Source organism: Gobio gobio, assembly GCF_949357685.1.
Source record: "Gobio gobio genome assembly, chromosome: 6".
NCBI lineage: Eukaryota > Metazoa > Chordata > Actinopteri > Cypriniformes > Gobionidae > Gobio > Gobio gobio.
In genome coordinates this window covers 6117281-6136838 of record NC_137102.1, presented here as the reverse complement: position 1 = coordinate 6136838, position 19558 = coordinate 6117281, and the positions used below count along the sequence as shown (strand labels likewise).

General features: G+C 42.6%; 3 protein-coding genes across 4 annotated transcripts in view; all 3 read right to left on the bottom strand.

Moving 5' to 3' along the window:
* Nucleotides 1–1383: 1383 nt before the first annotated feature.
* The window catches only part of LOC307128491 (cystatin-like protein), a 47654-nt gene continuing 29479 nt past the window's right edge, over nt 1384–19558 (bottom strand). Inside the window, exons 1-4 of one of the 2 annotated variants that reach the window (XM_079820398.1) lie at nt 2928–3169; nt 2673–2777; nt 2508–2573; nt 1384–2382 (exon numbers count right to left, since the gene is read on the bottom strand). In XM_079820398.1, the coding sequence (XP_079676524.1) occupies nt 2260–2382; nt 2508–2573; nt 2673–2777; nt 2928–3104 (471 nt within the window). In that variant the 5' untranslated portion in view covers nt 3105–3169 and the 3' untranslated portion in view covers nt 1384–2259. Of the gene's footprint in view, nt 2383–2507; nt 2574–2672; nt 2778–2927; nt 3170–19558 lie in introns of those variants that run through there. The other variant, XR_013816797.1, reaches the window with a different exon arrangement.
* On the bottom strand, nt 13146–15302 carry LOC307128494 (cystatin-like protein). Its single transcript, XM_079820402.1, has 4 exons — nt 15001–15302; nt 14745–14849; nt 14580–14645; nt 13146–14454 (listed from the first exon to the last, which is right to left on the bottom strand). The coding sequence occupies exons 1-4, from the start codon at nt 15175–15177 to the stop codon at nt 14362–14364; spliced, it is 441 nt and encodes a 146-aa protein (XP_079676528.1). The 5' UTR covers nt 15178–15302; the 3' UTR covers nt 13146–14361.
* Nucleotides 16789–18580, bottom strand: LOC307128224 (cystatin-like protein). Its single transcript, XM_079819925.1, has 4 exons — nt 18315–18580; nt 18060–18164; nt 17895–17960; nt 16789–17769 (listed from the first exon to the last, which is right to left on the bottom strand). The coding sequence occupies exons 1-4, from the start codon at nt 18489–18491 to the stop codon at nt 17653–17655; spliced, it is 465 nt and encodes a 154-aa protein (XP_079676051.1). The 5' UTR covers nt 18492–18580; the 3' UTR covers nt 16789–17652.

The window sequence follows — 19558 nt, the reverse complement described above, 5'->3', positions numbered from 1 at the left end:
CATTTCACTTTCAGCACTTTCATCATCGTTAGATGAAGAAGATGCTAATTTGCTCTGTCCTGTCAGAGCGCTGAGGATATACATAGAGCGTTCCGCTGCTTTCAGGCAAACTGAACAGCTCTTTGTATGCTTTGGCGGCCGCACCCGCCAAAGCATACAAAGCATACATGCATAGCCAAGGGTACATAAGACCCTGTCTCGCAAGTTTAGTCAGATTAATCGACTGAAGCGACTCCTGAGCAAGCAAAGCACGGCAAGGTTGGTTGCATTGGTTCCCCATAGCGTTTAGCAAACGCAATACGAGAGTACTCTCGAAAGGGAACGCTTCGGTAACTAACGTAACCTCGGTTCCTTGAGAAGAGGGAACGAGTATTGCGTTTGCTAAACGCTATGGCCGTGCTTTGCTTGCTCAGGAGTAGCTTCAGTCGACTAACCTTGCGAGACAAGGTCTTATATACCCTTGGCTATGCAAATTCTGTTGCCCTTGTGGCGGGAATATAGAAGGACCTGATTGGTCCGTCCCGCCCAGCGGTCTCGCCATAGGTTGCTGCAGTTGCAGCGGCACAGCCAATCAGCACGCAGCTGCTTCCTGCTGAGAGCTGTGCAGCTGCACTGCGTGTTATATGGTATTTTTTGGATAAAAATTTGCTTCAATATCTCGAGGAAAGGAATTCCCCCATAGCGTTTAGCAAACGCAATACTCGTTCCCTCTTCTCAGGGAACCGAGGTTAGGTTAGTAACCGAAGTGTTTTGTTTTTTCAACAAGACAAAATTAACTTTTTTAGGGCAAAGAGTTTCCATACATTTTTTAAGTTCAATTAACCTGTATAGGCTTACAATGTACTTACTTACATGTGATTTAAAAAAAAAAAAAGTAAATATGCAAAGATTTCAAACAAACTTCTTTCACGTTGTCATTATGGGGTATTGTTTGTAGAAATTAGGAAAATAATGACTTTAATAGATTTTGGAATAAGGCTGTAAAATAACAAAATGTGTAAAAGGTGAAGCGCTGTGAACACTTTCCGGATGCACTGCACTTATAGTTATTCAAACAGCAACGAAACACTAAATATCTGAGAAATAAACACTGTAGTTACAAAGGTATGCCATAATCAATTCTGTTGTTGTTTTTTACTTTTAATAACCCAAATTCACTAGTTCATTTCAATGGTCCTGTAGTGTGAATAAAACATATTTTAAAAAGGGGCTTATATATATGGACCTGTTTGAGTGGGACGACGTCTCATCCCTTATGAACACACTGTCTCTGAATAAGGTCTCTAGTGTTCCCTTCAGCACTTTCACTTGAGAACAGAAGTAGGCCTAAGATCTCTAGTGTTCAGCTGTTGTGCAGCAGTAATCAGACAGACTCCAGACAATGCCTTTGAATAAGCTTTATTCACGCCGGAGGACCTCGTGTCCGTCTCAGAGAATCCCTCCAACACAAAGAGCACAACCGCTTTTATAGAACAGGAGCAGGAAAAAGGTGATTCATTACAACATGATTAGTTCTTTATAATTCAGCAAACCCTTCTGTTACTGTAAAAGCAAATCTGGATTTCTTGAGTACTTCAGTTACTCAAGGCATGAGGTTATATTTAGACAGATCTAGTTTTGTTTCCCCTTTTGTTTTATTGAGACACACTCAAGTGTTGGGGACATTTCGCTTTCAAAAGATGTTAATCCTGAGAGAAAAATAAATGTTAGTTATGATAATTTTTTATTTATTTTTAATAATTAACAAAGCCAACAGTTAGTATTTGACCTTCAAGTCCTACATCAATTTAAAACACCAATGAAAACAAGTGAAACACCAGAATAACAGCATCACACTGTGGGACATCTGTTCACAGATCTTTCCTCATCTTTCACCTCAAATTCAGTGCCGATACATTATCTAAAGATCTGTCACATTTTATTCATGGAAACTTTGGGGACAATTTGTTTTCTATGAAGAATATTTAGACATTTTTAAACTTTTTTAAAACAATTATTAATTTGACATTTGTGTTATTTAGGGCATACTAATAAAGACTTCTCTATTTTTACATATTATAGTATGGAAAATGACATCATTACAGTGAAACATTGATAAAACTGCTAGTTGAGCAAAAATACACATTAATCTTCATAATTCAATTCCAGATGAAGAAGCTTGGCCTGATAGATCAGTTTTATAGAGTACATTTCATTAGTATTTAAAAAAAAAATGTATTCATGTGGTCAGTTGCAAAGGTCCTTGATCATTTTTATTTCTCAGATGCATCCCAGACATCCAGTTTTTTGCTGATTTTCTGACAACAGAGTTACATCTCCAGCAAGATGAGTTTTCACTGGTGGTGGTGAGGACTTCAAACATTCTGACATGGTTTGTTTAATCTGCAATGAGAACAGTTCAAACCTTTTAGTGCAGGAATATCTCGATCTTGACAACATAAAGGTTGGATCATGAGGGTAAATTAAGGAGGACTTTGTCCTCAATATGTGACTAATATGTGATGTACCTTTGGTGAGTCTTTGAGAAGAAAACAGGACATGGATCCACGACATTCAACACAAGAAACTTGAGGCTGAGAAAAATACAACAGAGCTGTGAGAAACTGTAAGCTTTTCTTCTACAATGACTCCATACAGTCGAGATCCTTCAGTGAGAGCGAGTAGTTACTTACTCTAGCCTGATCTTGGATTTTACAATCTTTCTGATGGACACTTGGTGTCATCCTGACACATGAGGTGGGTTTTAATATCACATTAAGCATGCGCTTCCTACGATTCTGTCATATAGAGATACAGGTAAAGCATAAAGATGACAATCATACATGTAGGAGATGTTTAAATATTTTTACCAGCACGTTAAGGCAGATGCATAAGCACAGAAAACAATCAAAACACAATTACAGTAAAATGATAAAGGTTAAACTTACGACATGTAAAATGGAGTCATAATCAAGGTGTTTGGCTTTTCCATGTTGCTTATTGGCTTGTGTTATTGCCCTGTCAATAATCTCTGTGTCATGTTGGCTTAGATGCTCATATTCAGTGTGTCCGTCTGTTGACTCCAGCAGGAACAGAGCGCTGAGCAGGAACAGTAAACCTCTCATCTTCACAGTAACTGATGTTCTGCACTGTTTGCCTGATCTGAGTCAGAACCGGTCTCTGGTGTCACGGCTACACAGATCACCACAGCTGTGATTGGCTGCTTTGTGGCCAGAGGTCCTCCCCTCAGTCCCCAGATGATGAAATATGACAGGGTTTCTGCATATATATATGTGTGTGTTTATATATCCTTATGCTCATCAAGCCTACATTTATTTAATCAAAAATACAGAAAAAAACAGTAGCCTAATATTGTGAAATATTATTACATTGTGTTCTTTTTAACTTTTTATTAATCAAAGAATCTTGAAAAGAGTATCACAGTTTCCATCATTGACATTAAATCCTCATATTAGAATGATTTCTGAATGATCATGTGACACTGAAGAGTGGAGTAATGATGCTGAAAATACAGCTGTGATCACAGGAATAAATTATATTTTAAATTATTTTAAAATAGAAAACCATTATTTTAATATATTTCGCAATATTGCAGTTTTTTATCAAATAAATGCAGGCTTGATGAACATAAGAGACTTATTTCATAATGCTGCATAATATTCAAAAATAGTATAATAAAGTCCTTTCACGTAACCATTTCGCCAGTCTACACTTCACATTGCCTAATAGGCCTGTAGGTGCCGGTGGCACTTGGGTTTTGTTAACTTTGATAGTTTCATGAAATAGTAAATTATGTATCAATATAGGCTACATAAATACAAGTGAAATTAACACTAGTTACCATTAATGCGACTTTTGATGCTGTGGTTTTGTGCAGGAATTTGTTTGTTGTCTGTTAAAATCCATTTTGTCAGTGATGCAATTTATAAAATGAGCCAAACCGCAGGAAATTGTTCCACAAACGTTAGTTTGTCTGTCCATGTAATTTTCAACCGATTTATGAATAAGAACAGAAAATTACCGCTTCACATCGCCCAATGGAATTTGAACTTGCTTTGCCAGATCACGATTGGTTGGTGTAAAGCCTATACATGACAAACGGGCATTGGTGAATCGTGTAATACTTTAAAATATATAGCTAATATATAGCTTTGTAATTAAATCAACACATTAGCTCTGATTATGGATGAAAAAAAAATATTGGTTTACTTTTTTCCCGTGAGGCCACCCACGGGTCCCGCCACTCGCATCCCTCTCTGTCGCCAGCCTCCTGGCAGAGCAGACCCCAGTGGAACGTGCGTCCTTCCCTGGTCTCCTCTGTCAGGACACAGCAGTTAACCGCACCCCCACACTGGGACGCCCAACAGCCTCCCATGTCCGGGTCGGTAACGCTGCATCGCTGCCCCACACCGGGTACGTCTGTAGTCCGAATGACCCCGCTGGTGCAGTCCCTGGGAGCCTGGCTTCAGATTCCAGGGCTGTCCCGCTGGGTCGCGAAGACAGTCAGGCGCGGCTACGCGATTCAGTTCGCGCAGGTTCCTCCCTGCTTTCGGGGAGTCCGCTTTACTATGGTCGGGGCCAATGCCCCTGTCATGCGAGCGGAGGTTGCCACCCTACTGGCGAAGGGTGTGATCGAACCTGTCCCTCCAGCCGAGATGAAGTCCGGGTTTAACAGCCCCTACTTCATTGTACCCAAAAAGACCGGTGGGTTAAGACCAATCCTGGACCTGCGCATCTTGAACCGTTACCTACCCAGGCTTCCGTTCAAGATGTTGACAGCGAAACGCCTTTTCGAATGCGTTCGTCCCGGCGATTGGTTTGCAGCGATCGACCTGAAAGAAGCCTACTTCATGTCTCCATCCTACCTCGACACAGACCGTTCCTACGGTTTGCTTTCGAGGGGCGGGCATACCAGCACGCGGTCCTCCCATTCGGGCTATCTCTGTCCCCTCGCGTCTTTACGAAGATTGCAGAGGCAGCCCTTGCGCCCCTACGGCAGCACGGGGTTCGCATCCTGAACTACCTCGACGACTGGCTCATACTGAGTCACTCTCGAGAGCAGGTTTGCGAACACAGAGATCTGGTTCTCCCCCACTTAGCCTGTCTGGGCCTTCGGGTCAACTGGGAGAAGAGCAAACTCTGCCCCGTGCAGAGGATCTCTTTTTTCGGTATGGAGATCGACTCGGTCACCATGTGCGCGCAGCTTACGAGCGAGCGTGCGCAGTCTTTGCTGACTTGCCTCCGTCAAATCGAGAGCAAGAGTGCGGTTCCACTGAAACACTTTCAGAGGCTCCTGGGGCATATGGCATCTGCAGCCGCGGTAACGCCGCTCGGATTGCTACATATGAGACCGCTTCAGCACTGGCATCGCGATCGAGTCCCGAGATGGGCATGGCGGTCTGGCACGCTCCGGGTCCAAGTAACCCGGGCCTGCTTACAGACACTCACTCCATGGTCGAACCTCAGTTTTCTACGGACCGGCGTGTCCTTAGAACGAGTTTCCAGGCATGTTGTTGTATCAACAGATGCATCATCCACGGGCTGGGGTGCCATGTGCAATGGACAAGCAGCCGCGGGCTCCTGGACAGGACCCCAGCGCCTTCTGCATGTCAATTGCCTCGAGTTGCTGGCAGTACGGTTCGCCCTGCACCGCTTCTGAGCGTTGCTGAGGGGTCAACATGTACTTGTCCGTACAGACAACACGGCCACTGTAGCGTACATCAACCACTAGGGCGGTCTACGCTCCCGCCGTATGTCTCAACTCGCCCGCCATCTCGTTTTATGGAGTCAGAAGCACCTGAGGTCCCTTCGTGCTATCCACATCCCGGGAGAACTGAACTGTGCAGCCGACGAGCTCTCACGGATTCAGCCACTTCCTGGAGAATGGAGACTCCATCCCCAGACGGTCCAGCTGATTTGGGAACAGTTCGGCGACGCACAGGTAGATCTGTTTGCCTCCCACGACTCTTCCCACTGCAGCCTGTACTATTCCCTGACCGAGGGCACGCTCGGCACGGATGCACTGGCGCACAGCTGGCCCCAGGGCCTACGCTTATATTTGTTTCCCCCAGTGAGCCTTCTCGCACGAGTACTGTGCAAGATCAGGGAGGACAAGGAGCAGGTCATGTTGGTCGCCCCGTATTGGCACGGCCAGACCTGGTTTTCAGAACTGCTACTCCTTGCGACAGCCCCTCCCTGGCCTATCCCTCTGAGACCGGACCTCCTCTCTCAGAGACGGGGCACCCTATGGCACCCGCGTCCAGCGCTCTGGAAGCTCCACGTGTGGCTTCTGGACGGGACGCGGCAGGTTTGAGTGGCCTGCCACCTACGGTGGCCGCCACCATCACTTCCCACTGCATGAAAAGTGGGATTTTCGACCCCGTAAACGCCTGTATACTCCCGGAAATCTCCCTAATTTTCGGCAGCGAACGTCGTGTTCGTCTGTGCCACAAATTGTCGTAAACGAACCATGACGTAGGTGGAGAGCCCCCACTGAGACCGCGCGGAGGTGCGACGCCTCTAATTTGCATATGAATAGCAGCGAAACCAGAGAGTCAACGGCCAGACTTGAATTTACTCACTCACTATTGGCTGAAGCCACTACATTTAAAAAAGAAAAATCCCTCGTGATTGGTTGGCAGATCACTGCAAACCAATCATTATTGGTCCCCCTGGCTCATTATAAATGTAAACCCCAATAATAATAATACATATATAATTTATGTAGTAATAATTTGTTTTATATTAATGTTATTGTGCTATGAAGTATTCATACCATCAAGGAATATATGGGAAAATTATACGGACCGTGCCGTTTATTCAAAGAAAGAGCTTCATTTATAAGCATACAGCTGTTCATTCAAAGAAAGGGCTTCATTTATAAAACACAGCTGTTTATTCAAATAAAGAGCTTTATTGTTAAACACACAACTATGTACAGTGCAGCAGTAATGTCTCGTAATGTAATGTAAAGTTCGGCGTGCTCCAGGCTGCGAGAGGGCGGTGGCCGCACAATCCATCCAGACACCCCGTCAACAAAGCCGTCTTCCTCGTCAGATATGAGTTCAATGGTCGCGGACTTCCAAATGTCCACCTCATCCAGCACACTCTCGCTTCCAGCAACTGTAATACAATCCATAAAGACAATAAGCAACCTGAAAAATACTCACATTGACAAAAAACGGATCTAATATAATAAATCTTACCCTTTTTCTTCTTGATCGACTCCGAGCTAAACTTCGCAGTTTCCGCCTGCGATGCAAGTTCAGGTTGTTTGTATCTGAAGCTCCGGCGTGTCGATTCATAATACGTCTTACAGGCAGCTGGAAAACAATTACATGAGACTGGTATTAATAAAAACAGTCACGGTAAAATTAAACAAGGAATGAGAAACACATTAGAAGCTACTTACACACAATTCCGTCGTGATCAGCGGTTAAATCTGGACTCGCGGAAATCGCTCCAAGCAGATAAGAGCTCACGGCTTCGTTATGAGGCGAGGATAGTCTGTGAAAACAAAATGTGCAGTTTTAAGCTCTATTAATCTATTAATCTATTAATCTCTATTAATCTATTAATCTAGCGGATCTATTAATGCATCCATTTCCTTATACAGCTGAATAAAAGCATATTCTTTAAATCGTAACGTTACATTACCCATGCTCTGGTTCATAGCTCCTGCAGTTTTCCTCAGAGTTGTGAAGACGAAGACAGCTGAAAATTTGTCAAAAAAGTTAGCCGCGTCCATGCAGAGGAGTTGAAGGGGAGCTGAAGGCGAAATGGCGTCCTGTCGTTGTTGATCACGAAAAAGCAAAGCAGCAAAAACACAAAGCAAAAAGAGTCCAAGGGTCCGTCCACACGGAGACGCGTATCACTGTATACGTATAAATTTTTTTATCGTATTGCCGTTTCGTCCACACGGATCCGGCATTTTGGGAGACTGAAACCGCGATTTTTTGAAACCGGGTCCTAAAGTGGATACATCTGAACACGACACCCTTGCGGTTTTGTGTATACGGCCAATCCGTCTATTTTGTGAAACGATGATGTCATCACACCACGTCCTGCGCAGGGAAGACTTAAAGGGGATACAACTACGGGCACTGGGCATGCGCACATCAATACTGCGTTGTTTAATTACTGTATTTGCATTATTATAAGGGTATGTTTAGGGTTGGGGTAGGTGTGTGCGTTAATAAAACACATCTGGTAAGTAGCAAATTTATTTATTGTTATTTTATTGTGAGATTTTACCTCACCTCCGACTGTTGCCGTACCCCTTCTAGCCACAACTCTTCTTCTCCGTTTTTAGTGTATTTCTGTGGCAGAATTACAGTGCCACATACTGGCCTGGCATGTAAACTACATCGTTTTGAGCCGTTTTCATGCTCTCGTGTGTACGCTGATATATCTTGAAACGAGGAAAAAAAAAAGATTGGATAGGGAAAGTTCTGGCTTCGTGTGGACATGGCCCAAAACACGTCTGTTTAAAGCTCGTCTTCAAGTTTTGTACGCATCATGGCCATGTGTCTGCCTGCACAGATGTGTGTGTGTGTGTGTGTGTGTGAGAGAGAGAGAGAGAGAGAGAGATAGAGAGAGAGAGATCAAGAGTCAGGAAATCAGTCCACTGAGGGGCTTAATTTATCCCTATATTCTTCAACCTCATTGAGGTTTCAGACCACCAAGGAGCTCCAGAAAAACCTATTATATTTATTTTCACTTTATTTAAGTTAATGGGTGTGGCAAAAGTGCTTCAATTACATATAGGCATAACACCGTAACTTTTTATTTTGAGTGTATTTTTTTTTTTACATGGTTATTGCTAATAACATACAGAGTAATTAATCTACTCTGTTTGCCCGGACAAGTTGAATCTACTTAAAAAATTGGAGCAAACTGGTTGCCCTAAAAATTTTTTTTTAGTAATGTGAGCTAAAACGAGTACATTTAACTGAAAAATGTTTTAGTTTAAAAAATTCAGAACCTAGATAAAACTCCCCCTGCTGCTACTCTGATTTGCATTTGTGTAGCTCACAGCATGTTCATTTACATGATAAAGCCTCCCCTAGAATTAAGGGGAGGGGGGGTCATCGGGGGACAACTGCCAAGCAAGGCCCACGTCAATTTACGGCAGTTTTCGGTGTTGCCTGCAAATTGCCGTGCACAGTCGTAAACCTGAAGTTTCACGGCAATCTACAGTGCCACATAATGACGAAAATCCCACTTTTCATGCAGTGTCCGGTAGGGCAGAGTCTACACGACACCTCTATGCGTTGAAGTGGAACCTCTTCGTCACCTGGTGCTCTTCCCGCCAAGAAGACCCCTGGAAATGCCAGATCGGGTCCGTGCTTGAGTTTCTCCAAGAGGGGCTGGAGCGAAGGCGGTCTCCCTCCACCCTGAAAGTGTATATGGCTGCAATATCTGCCCATCACGACCTCTTGGGAGACAAAAAGGTAAGTCAGCACGACCTGATCATCAGGTTCCTGAGGGGGGCGAGGAGACTGAATCCTCCTCGCTCTCCTCTCGTTCCCTCTTGGGACCTTTCAGTAGTCTTAAGTGCTCTGCAGAGGCCTCCCTTTGAGCCTTTGCGGTCGGCCGATATTAAGTTTCTGTCGATGAAGACGGCTCTGCTGACCGCATTGGCCTCTCTCAAGAGGGTCGGGGACCTGCAGGCATTTTCGGTTGACGAAGCGTGCCTAGAATTCGGGCCGGCTAACTCTCACGTGATCCTGAGACCCCGGCCTGGATATGTGCCCAAGGTTCCTACCACTCCCTTCAGAGATCAGGTAGTGAACCTGCAAGCGCTGCCTTTGGAGGAGGCAGACCCAGCCTTGGCATTGCTCTGTCCAGTACGCGCTCTCCGCGCCTATGTAGACATGACGCAGTGTTTCAGGACCTCAGACCAGCTCTTTGTCTGTTATGGTGGAGAGCGGAAGGGAAGAGCTCTCTCAAAGCAGAGGTTGTCTCACTGGATAGTGGACACCATTGTTTTGGCTTACCAGCAGCAAGGCCGACCATGTCCCCTTGGTGTGAGGGCACACTCCACCCGGCTTTAGCGCATGGCGCCTCGCTAACAGACATCTGCAGAGCTGCAGGCTGGGCGACACCTAACACATTCGCCAGATTCTACAATCTCCGAGTGGAGCCAGTGTCCGACTATGTACTCGCCCCCCCGAGGGGCCGGTAATGGACCAGGCTCTAGGTGTCTTCGCTTGCTCGCCACTCCACTCCACGGACTGGATACGTGCGATATTTTCCTCAGGTGAGCTCCCCGAGAGCCCTGAGCTCCTCCAGCACTGTCGACGCCGACATCAGTTCAGTCTGCCCTTTCAAGCCCAGACCCTCATGTCCGGCCAGGTGCCCCGTGTGCATGGTTCCCTCCGGCGACCCCCACACGAGTATTCCCACCGTAAGCCTCCGCAGTGAGCAGGTGTCTTTCCCTTGGCAAGCCCCTGCCAACCCTAGGGTTAAAAATCCACCTTCGGCTGGTACCCTAGAGTTTCCCATATGCAGCCCACAGCGGCTCATATGTGTACTCTCTAAGTCCTCCCCACGGGTAGGCATCTTTGGCATTCCCTCACTGGGATATGCTTCCCAGTGTACCTTGGTAATCCTGTGATAAGTGGGAGTCCTACGGCATTAAGTGGCGGGATCTCACACTTACGCAGGGCACTGGACGACAGCTGAGTGGCGCGGTTATACTGGAACCCCCATTCGTCAGTCACTGACGTACGTCGGAGTGACTGAACGAAAGGGAACGTCTCGGTTACGTATGTAACCCTCGTTCCCTGAGGAGGGAACGGAGACGTGCGTTCCTCAGCCACGTCAGCTGTGCTGCTGGAACGCGGAGTTCAGATCTTGGCTCCGCAGCAGATACATAATGCGATGTTGCTAGCGTACCTCCTTATATACCCACAAGGTGGGGCAGAGTTACGCATGCAAATTCCGCATGCCCATGGCATTGGCACGCCATTGGGCGCTGTTAAACACCTCGAAGGTAATTGGCTTCTAGGCGAAACTCCCCATTCGTCAGTCACTGACGTACGTCTCCGTTCCCTCCTCAGGGAACGAGGGTTACATACGTAACCGAGACGTTCCTCCTCCAGGAAGATGAGTTTTCACTGGTGGTGGTGAGGACTTCAAACATTCCGATATGGTTTGTTTAATCTGCAATGAGAACAGTTCAAACCTTTTAGTGCAGGAATATCTCGATCTTGACAACATGAAGGTTGGATCATGAGGGTAAATTAAGGAGGTCTTTGTCCTCAATATGTGACTAATATGTGATGTACCTTTGGTGAGTCTTTGAGAAGAAAACAGGACATGGATCCACGACATTCAACACAAGAAACTTGAGGCTGAGAAAAATACAACAGAGCTGTGAGAAACTGTAAGCTTTTTTTTTACAATGACTCCATACAGTCGAGATCCTTCAGTGAGAGCGAGTAGTTACTTACTGTCTTATTTTTGATTTTACAGTCTTTCTGATGGACTCTTGGTGTCGTGTTGTCACATGAGGTGGGTTTTAATATCACATTAAGCATGCGCTTCCCATGAATCTGTCATATAGAGATACAGGTAAAGCATAAAGATGACAACCATACATGTAGGAGATGTTTAAATATTTTTACCAGCACGTTAAGGCAGATGCATAAGCACAGAAAACAATCAAAACACAATTACAGTAAAATGATAAAGGTTTAACTTACGACATGTAAAATGGAGGCATAATCAAGGTGTTTGTCTCTTCCATGTTCCTCATTGGCTTGTGTTATTGCCCTGTCAATAATCCTTTGGTCATGTTGGCTTAGTTGCTCATATTCAGTGTGTCCGTCTGTTGACTCCAGCAGGAACAGAGCGCTGAGCAGGAACAGTAAACCTCTCATCTTCACAGTAACTGATGTTCTGCACTGTTTGCCTGATCTGAGTCAGAACCGGTCTCTGGTGTCACGGCTACACAGATCACCACAGCTGTGATTGGCTGCTTTGTGACCAGAGGTCCTCCCCTCAGTCCCCAGATGATGAAATATGACAGGGTTTCTGCAGGTTTTTTGAAGATATATTTCATAAGCCTTTATAAAGACACTTTTAAGATCAAGTCAAGACGTTTTAAAGAGTAAATGGAAGAATACACTGTCAGTAAATACGTTTTCAAACATATTTTGGTAAAAAAAAAAAAAAAAAAAAAACGCCCCAAATAACTCTTTTCTTTGGTCATAAGAGCGCTCTGGGGCGAAGGTTCATCTTCCATCAGGAAACGACCCTAAGCACAGCCAAGATCTCTAAGGAGTGGCTTCGGGACGACTCTGTGAATGTCCTTGAGCCCAGACTTGAACCCGATTGAACATCTCTGGAGATCTGAAAATGGCTGTGCACCGACGCTCCCCATCCAACCTGATGGAGCTTGAGAGATCCTGCAAAGACCAATGGAAGAAACTGCCCAAGAATAGCTGTGCCAATTGTCATTATGGGGTATTGTTTGTAGAATTGAGGAAAATAATGACTTCAATAGATTTTGGAATAAGGCTGTAACATAACAAAATGTGTAAAAAGTGAAGCTCTGTGAACACTTTCTGGATGCACTGCACTTATAGTTATTCAAACACAGCAACTAAACACTAAATATAAAATAAATACTAGAATTAAACACTGTAGTTGCCTATGGTTACACTCTAAGAAAAAAGGCTCTATATGGCACCAAACATGGTTCTTGGCTCGTAATCATAGGGGAACCTTTTTAAGTGCTATATAGCACCAATTTTGGTGCTTCAGTGGTTCTTCACCGGTTCTTCAGAGGTTCTTCGACTAAGGTGCTATATAGCATCGCTACCATATACAGAACATGTTAAGATATGGTGCTATATAGCACCAAAAGTGGTTTCTCTATGATTACGACGAAGAACCATTTTTGGTGCCATATCGAACCTTTTCTTTTTAGAGTGCAGGTCCAAAACGTACAAAGGTATGCTTTAACCAATTCTGTTTTTTTTTTTTTTTTTACCTTTAATAACCATCTTGATTTCACTAGTTTATTTCAATGGTCCTGCAGTGTGAGAAATACATTTCTTGAAAAGGGGCTTATATTCCCTGTAACTTCTCAGTTAATATTATATTATGAAAAGAATGTATGCAGAATAACACAGTTTGAAAAATTAGCTTTAAATGGAGTTTCATATGATATTGTACACAGTATCAGACATTGTCATTCAGAACGTGACATTGATATGCCATTTTAAAGCTTTAAAGTTGTGGTAGAAATTCCTCTACCACCTGAGTAAGTTAAAGCAGGTGTCCCAGACACTACACATGTACAGTAACTCTAGGCGTCTCCACTTCGACCTGTTTGAGTGGGACGACGTCTCATCCCTTATGAACACACTGTCTCTGAATAAGGGCTCTAGTGTTCCCTTCAGCACTTTCACTTGAGAACAGAAGTAGGCCTAAGATCTCTAGTGTTCAGCTGTTGTGCAGCAGTAATCAGACAGACTCCAGACAATGCCTTTGAATATGCTTTATTCACGCCGGAGGACCTCGTGTCCGTCTCAGAGAATCCCTCCAACAAAAAGAGCACAACCGCTTTTATAGAACAGGAGCAGGAAAAAGGTGATTCATTACAACATGATTAGTTCTTTATAATTCAGCAAACCCTTCTGTTACTGGTAAAAGCAAATCTGGATTTCTTGAGTACTTCAGTTACTCAAGGCATGAGGTTATATTTAGACAGATCTAGTTTTGTTTCCCCTTTTGTTTTATTGAGACACACTCAAGTGTTGGGGACATTTCGCTTTCAAAAGATGTTAATCCTGAAAGAAAAATAAATGTTAGTTATGATAATTTTTTTTTTAAATCATTAAAAAAGCCAACAGTTAGTATTTGACCTTCAAGTCCTACATCAATTTAAAACACCAATGAAAACAAGTGAAACACCAGAATAACAGCGTCACACTGCGGGACATCTGTTCACAGATCTTTCCTCATCTTTCACCTCAAATTCAGTGCCGATACATTATCTAAAGATCTGTCACATTTTATTCATGGAAACTTTGGGGACAATTTGTTTTCTATGAAGAATATTTAGACATTTTTAAACTTTTTTAAAACAATTATTAATTTGACATTTGTGTTATTCAGGACATACTAAAGACTTCTCTATTTTTACATATTATAGTATGGAAAATTACATAATTACAGTGAAACATATTGATAAAACTGCTAGTTGAGCAAAAATACACATTCATTTTCATAATTCAATTCCAGACGAAGAAGCTTGGCCTGATAGATCAGTTTTATAGGGTACATTTCATTAGTATTTATTAAAAAAAAAGTATTCATATGGTCAGTTGCAAAGGTCCTTGATCGTTTTTATATCAGAAGCATCCCATGTCCATCTCCAGGAAGATGAGTTTTCACTGTTGGTGGTGAGGACTTCAAACATTCTGACATGGTTTGTTTAATCTGCAATGAGAACAGTTCAAACCTTTTAGTGCAGGAATATCTTGATCTTGACAACATAAAGGTTGGATCATGAGGGTAAATTAAGGAGGTCTTTGTCCTCAATATGTGACTAATATGTGATGTACCTTTTCTGAGTCTCTGAGAAGAAAACAGGACATGGATCCACGACATTCAACACAAGAAACTTGAGGCTGAGAAAAATACAACAGAGCTGTGAGAAACTGTAAGCTTTTCTTCTACAATGACTCCATACAGTCGAGATCCTTCAGTGAGAGCGAGTAGTTACTTACTCTAGCCTGATCTTGGATTTTACAGTCTTTCTGATGGACTCTTGGTGTCATCATGACACATGAGGTGGGTTTTAATAACACATTAAGCATGTGCTTCCCATGATCCTGTCATATAGAGATACAGTTAAAGCATAAAGATGACAACCATACATGTAGGAGATGTTTAAATATTTTTACCAGCACGTTAAGGCAGATGCATAAGCACAGAAAACAAACTTTTTTATTTATCAATTAAAATGATAAAGGTTTAACTTACAACATGTAAAATGGAGTCATAATCAAGGTGTTTGGCTTTTCCATGTTCCTCATTGGCTTGTGTTATTGCCCTGTCAATAATCTCTGTGTCATGTTGGCTTAGTTGCTCATATTCAGTGTGTCCGTCTGTTGACTCCAGCAGGAACAGAGCGCTGAGCAGGAACAGTAAACCTCTCATCTTCACAGTAACTGATGTTCTGCACTGTTTGCCTGATCTGAGTCAGAACCGGTCTCTGGTGTCACGGCTACACAGATCACCACAGCTGTGATTGGCTGCTTTGTGACCAGAGGTCCTCCCCTCAGTCCCCAGATGATGAAATATGACAGGAACTGTGTCCCAAATTACGCAATTATGCACTGTGTACTCAAACGTGTAGTGTTTGAACTTTACATGGTTATTTTGTTATTCAACATCAGAACCTGGTGCCTCGTCCTCCACTGCGTAATTAAATCTGTGACAGTCGAGTGCATGAAGTGTCCAACAATCCACACTTCGTTTTTACCGTTAATTTAGTGCATCATCCGGGTATTTAAAGTGCATATAGAATAGTGCATAAGTATGCGTATTGGGACGCACCGGGTTTCTGCAGGTTTTATGAAGATACATTTAACAAGCCTTTATAAAGATACTTTTACAGTTTTTCTCAGTCGCTTTGGCACATTTCTCGAATCATCCTCGACATTTGCAAAACAGTAAGTGCATTTCTCAAAACAATTTGTACAAATAGCAAAACACCATGGACTACCTGCAAAAGCTAGTATCGGGGTTACATGTAGACCTGCGAGACAGGTTTGTATCGAGGCACAGACAAACTGAGCGATCGGGGAGAAGGGCCTTAGTCAGAGAGGTGAGCAAGAACCCGATGGTCACTCTGACAGAGCTCCAGCGTTTCTCTGTGGAGAGAGGAGAACCTTCCAGAAGAACAACCATCTGTGCTGCACTCCACCAATCAGGCCTGTATGGTCAGACAGAAGCCACTCCTCAGTAAAAGGCACATGACAGCCCGCCTGGAGTTTGCCAAAGGGCACCTAAAGGACTCTCAGACCATGAGAAACAAAATTTTATGGTCTGATGAAACAAAGATTGAACTCTTTAGCCTGAATGGCGAGCGTCATGTCTGGAGGAAACCAGGCACCGCTCATCACCTGGCCAATCCCATCCAATTCCACTACAGTGAAGTGTGGTGGTGGCAGCATCATGCTGTGGGGATGTTTTCAGCATCAGGAACTGGGAGACTAGTCAGGATCGAGGGAAAGATGAATGCAGCAATGTACAGAGACATCCTTGATCCTTGAGTGGCCCAGCCAGAGCCCAGACTTGAACCCGATTGAACATCTCTGGAGATCTGAAAATGGTTGAGCACCGACGCTCCCCATCCAACCTGATGGAGCTTGAGAGATCCTGCAAAGACCAATGGGAGAAACTGCCCAAGAATAGCTGTGCCAAGCTTGTAGCAAAGGCTGTGCATACTTACGTACATGTGATTTAAAAAAAAAAAAAAAAGTAAATATGCAAAGATTTCAAAAAAACTTCTTTCACATTGTCATTATGGGGTATTGTTTGTAGAATTTTGAGGTAAAGGTCCCAGACACTACACATGTACAGTAACTCTAGGCGTCTCCACTTCGACCTGTTTGAGTGGGACGACGTCTCATCCCTTATGAACACACTGTCTCTGAATAAGGGCTCTAGTGTTCCCTTCAGCACTATCACTTGAGAACAGAAGTAGGCCTAAGATCTCTAGTGTTCAGCTGTTGTGCAGCAGTAATCAGACAGACTCCAGACAATGCCTTTGAATATGCTTTATTCACGCCGGAGGACCTCGTGTCCGTCTCAGAGAATCCCTCCAACAAAAAGAGCACAACCGCTTTTATAGAACAGGAGCAGGAAAAAGCTGATTCATTACAACATGATTAGTTCTTTATAATTCAGCAAACCCTTCTGTTACTGGTAAAAGCAAATCTGGATTTCTTGAGTACTTCAGTTACTCAAGGCATGAGGTTATATTTAGACAGATCTAGTTTTGTTTCCCCTTTTGTTTTATTGAGACACACTCAAGTGTTGGGGACATTTCGCTTTCAAAAGATGTTAATCCTGAAAGAAAAATAAATGTTAGTTATGATTAATTTAAATTTAAAAAAAAAAATAACTAAGCCAACAGTTAGTATTTGACCTTCAAGTCCTACATCAATTTAAAACACCAATGAAAACAAGCGAAACACCAGAATAACAGCGTCACACTGCGGGACATCTGTTCACAGATCTTTCCTCATCTTTCACCTCAAATACATTATCTAAAGATCTGTCACATTTTATTCATGGAAACTTTGGTGACAATTTTACCATGTGTTTTCAATGAAGAATATTTAGACATATTTAAACTTTTTTTTAAACAATTATTAATTTGACATTTGTGTTATTCAAAACTAGGACATACTAATGAAGGCTACTGTATTTTCCATATTTCTCTCAAAATTACATCATTACAGTGAAACATATTGAGAAAACTGCTAGTTGAGCAAAAATACACATTAATCTTCATAATTAAATTCCAGATAAAGAAGCTTGTCCTGATAGATCAGTTTTATTTCATTAGTATTTTTTTTTTTTAAATTCATATCCTTGATTCAGATCCTTGATTGTTTTTATTTCTCAGATGCATCCCAGACATCCAGTTTGTTGCTTATTTTCAGATTTTTGCAACAGAGTTTTCCCTCCAACAAGATGAATTCCTGAGGGATTCAAACATTTGGATATGGTTTGTTTAATCTGCAATGAGAACAGTTCAAACCTTTTAGTGCAGGAATATCTTGATCTTGACAACATAAAGGTTGGATCATGAGGGTAAATTAAGGAGGCCTTTGTCCTCAATATGTGACTAATATGTGATGTACCTTTTCTGAGTCTCTGAGAAGAAAACAGGACATGGATCCACGACAATCAACACAAGAAACTTGAGGCTGAGAAAAATACAACAGAGCTGTGAGAAACTGTAAGCTTTTCTTCTACAATGACTCCATACAGTCGAGATCCTTCAGTGAGAGCGAGTAGTTACTTACTCTAGCCTTATCTTGGATTTTACAGTCTTTCTGATGGACTCTTGGTGTCGTATTGTCACATGAGGTGGGTTTTAATAACACAATAAGCATGCCATTCCCAGGATTCTGTCATATAGAGATACAGGTAAAGCATAAAGATGACAACCATACATGTAGGAGATGTTTAAATATTTTTACCAGCACGTTAAGGCAGATGCATAAGCACAGAAAACAATCAAAACACAATTACAGTAAAATGATAAAGGTTTAACTTACGACATGTAAAATGGAGGCATAATCAAGGTGTTGGGTTAGTCCATGTTCCTCATTGGCTTGTGTTATTGCCCTGTCAATAATCTCTGTGTCATGTTGGCTTAGTTGCTCATATTCAGTGTGTCCGTCTGTTGACTCCAGCAGGAACAGAGCGCTGAGCAGGAACAGTAAACCTCTCATCTTCACAGTAACTGATGTTCTGCACTGTTTGCCTGATCTGAGTCAGAACCGGTCTCTGGTGTCACGGCTACACAGATCACCACAGCTGTGATTGGCTGCTTTGTGACCAGAGGTCCTCCCCTCAGTCCCCAGATGATGAAATATGACAGGGTTTCTGCAGGTTTCATGAAGATATATTTAACATGCCTTTATAAAGACACTTTTAAGACCAAGTCAAGACATTTTAAAGAGTAATCTATCTATCTATCTATCTATCTATCTATCTATCTATCTATCTATCTATCTATCTATCTATCTATCTATCTATCTATCTATCTATCTATCTATCTATCTATCTATCTATCCGGAAAGTATTCACAGAGCTTCACTTTTTCCACATTTTGTCATGTTACAAATGGCTAAAATTAATTATTTTTCTCAAAATTCTACAAACAATATCCCATAATGACAACGTGAAAGAAGTTTCTTTGAAATCTTTGCAAATAATTTTATTTAATTTTTTTAAATGAAAAACAAATCACGTGTCCATAAGTATTCACAGCCTTTGCCATGACACTCAAAATGGAGCTCAGGTGCTCCTGTTTCCACTGATCATCCTTGAGATGCTTCTAGAACTTGATTGGAGTCCACCTGTGGTAAATTCAGTTGATTGGACATGATTTGGAAAGGCACACACCTGTCTATATAAGGTCCCACAGTTAACAGTGCATGTCAGAGCACAAACCAAGCCATGAAGTCCAAGGAATCGTCTGTAGACCTCAGAGACAGGTTTGTATCGAGTCACAGAGAATCCCTCCAACACAAAGAGCACAACCGCTTTTATAGAACAGGAGCATGAAAAAGGTGATTCATTACAACATGATTAGTTCTTTATAATTCAGCAAACCCTTCTGTTACTAGGTAAAAGCAAATCTGGATTTCTTGTTTACTTCAGTTACTCAAGACATGAGGTTATATTTAGACAGACATCTAGTTTTGTTTCCCCTTTTGTTTTATTGAGACACACATGTCAGGGACATTTCACTTTCAAAAGAATGACTCCTGAAAGAAAATGTTAGTTATGATTA

Bases quoted from the DNA above. Each gene is read 5' to 3' on its own strand.
- LOC307128494 (XM_079820402.1), bottom strand. From the start codon at position 15,177: ATGAGAGGTTTACTGTTCCTGCTCAGCGCTCTGTTCCTGCTGGAGTCA. The intron at 14,646-14,744 runs GTAAGTAACTAC...TATTTTTCTCAG, and splicing joins AAATCCAAGATCAGGCTAGA to CCTCAAGTTTCTTGTGTTGA. The intron at 14,455-14,579 runs GTACATCACATA...TTCTCATTGCAG, and splicing joins TTCTCAGAGACTCAGAAAAG to ATTAAACAAACCATGTCAGA.
- LOC307128224 (XM_079819925.1), bottom strand. From the start codon at position 18,491: ATGAGAGGTTTACTGTTCCTGCTCAGCGCTCTGTTCCTGCTGGAGTCA. The intron at 18,165-18,314 runs GTAAGTTAAACC...TCTATATGACAG, and splicing joins ATGCCTCCATTTTACATGTC to AATCCTGGGAATGGCATGCT. The intron at 17,770-17,894 runs GTACATCACATA...TTCTCATTGCAG, and splicing joins TTCTCAGAGACTCAGAAAAG to ATTAAACAAACCATATCCAA.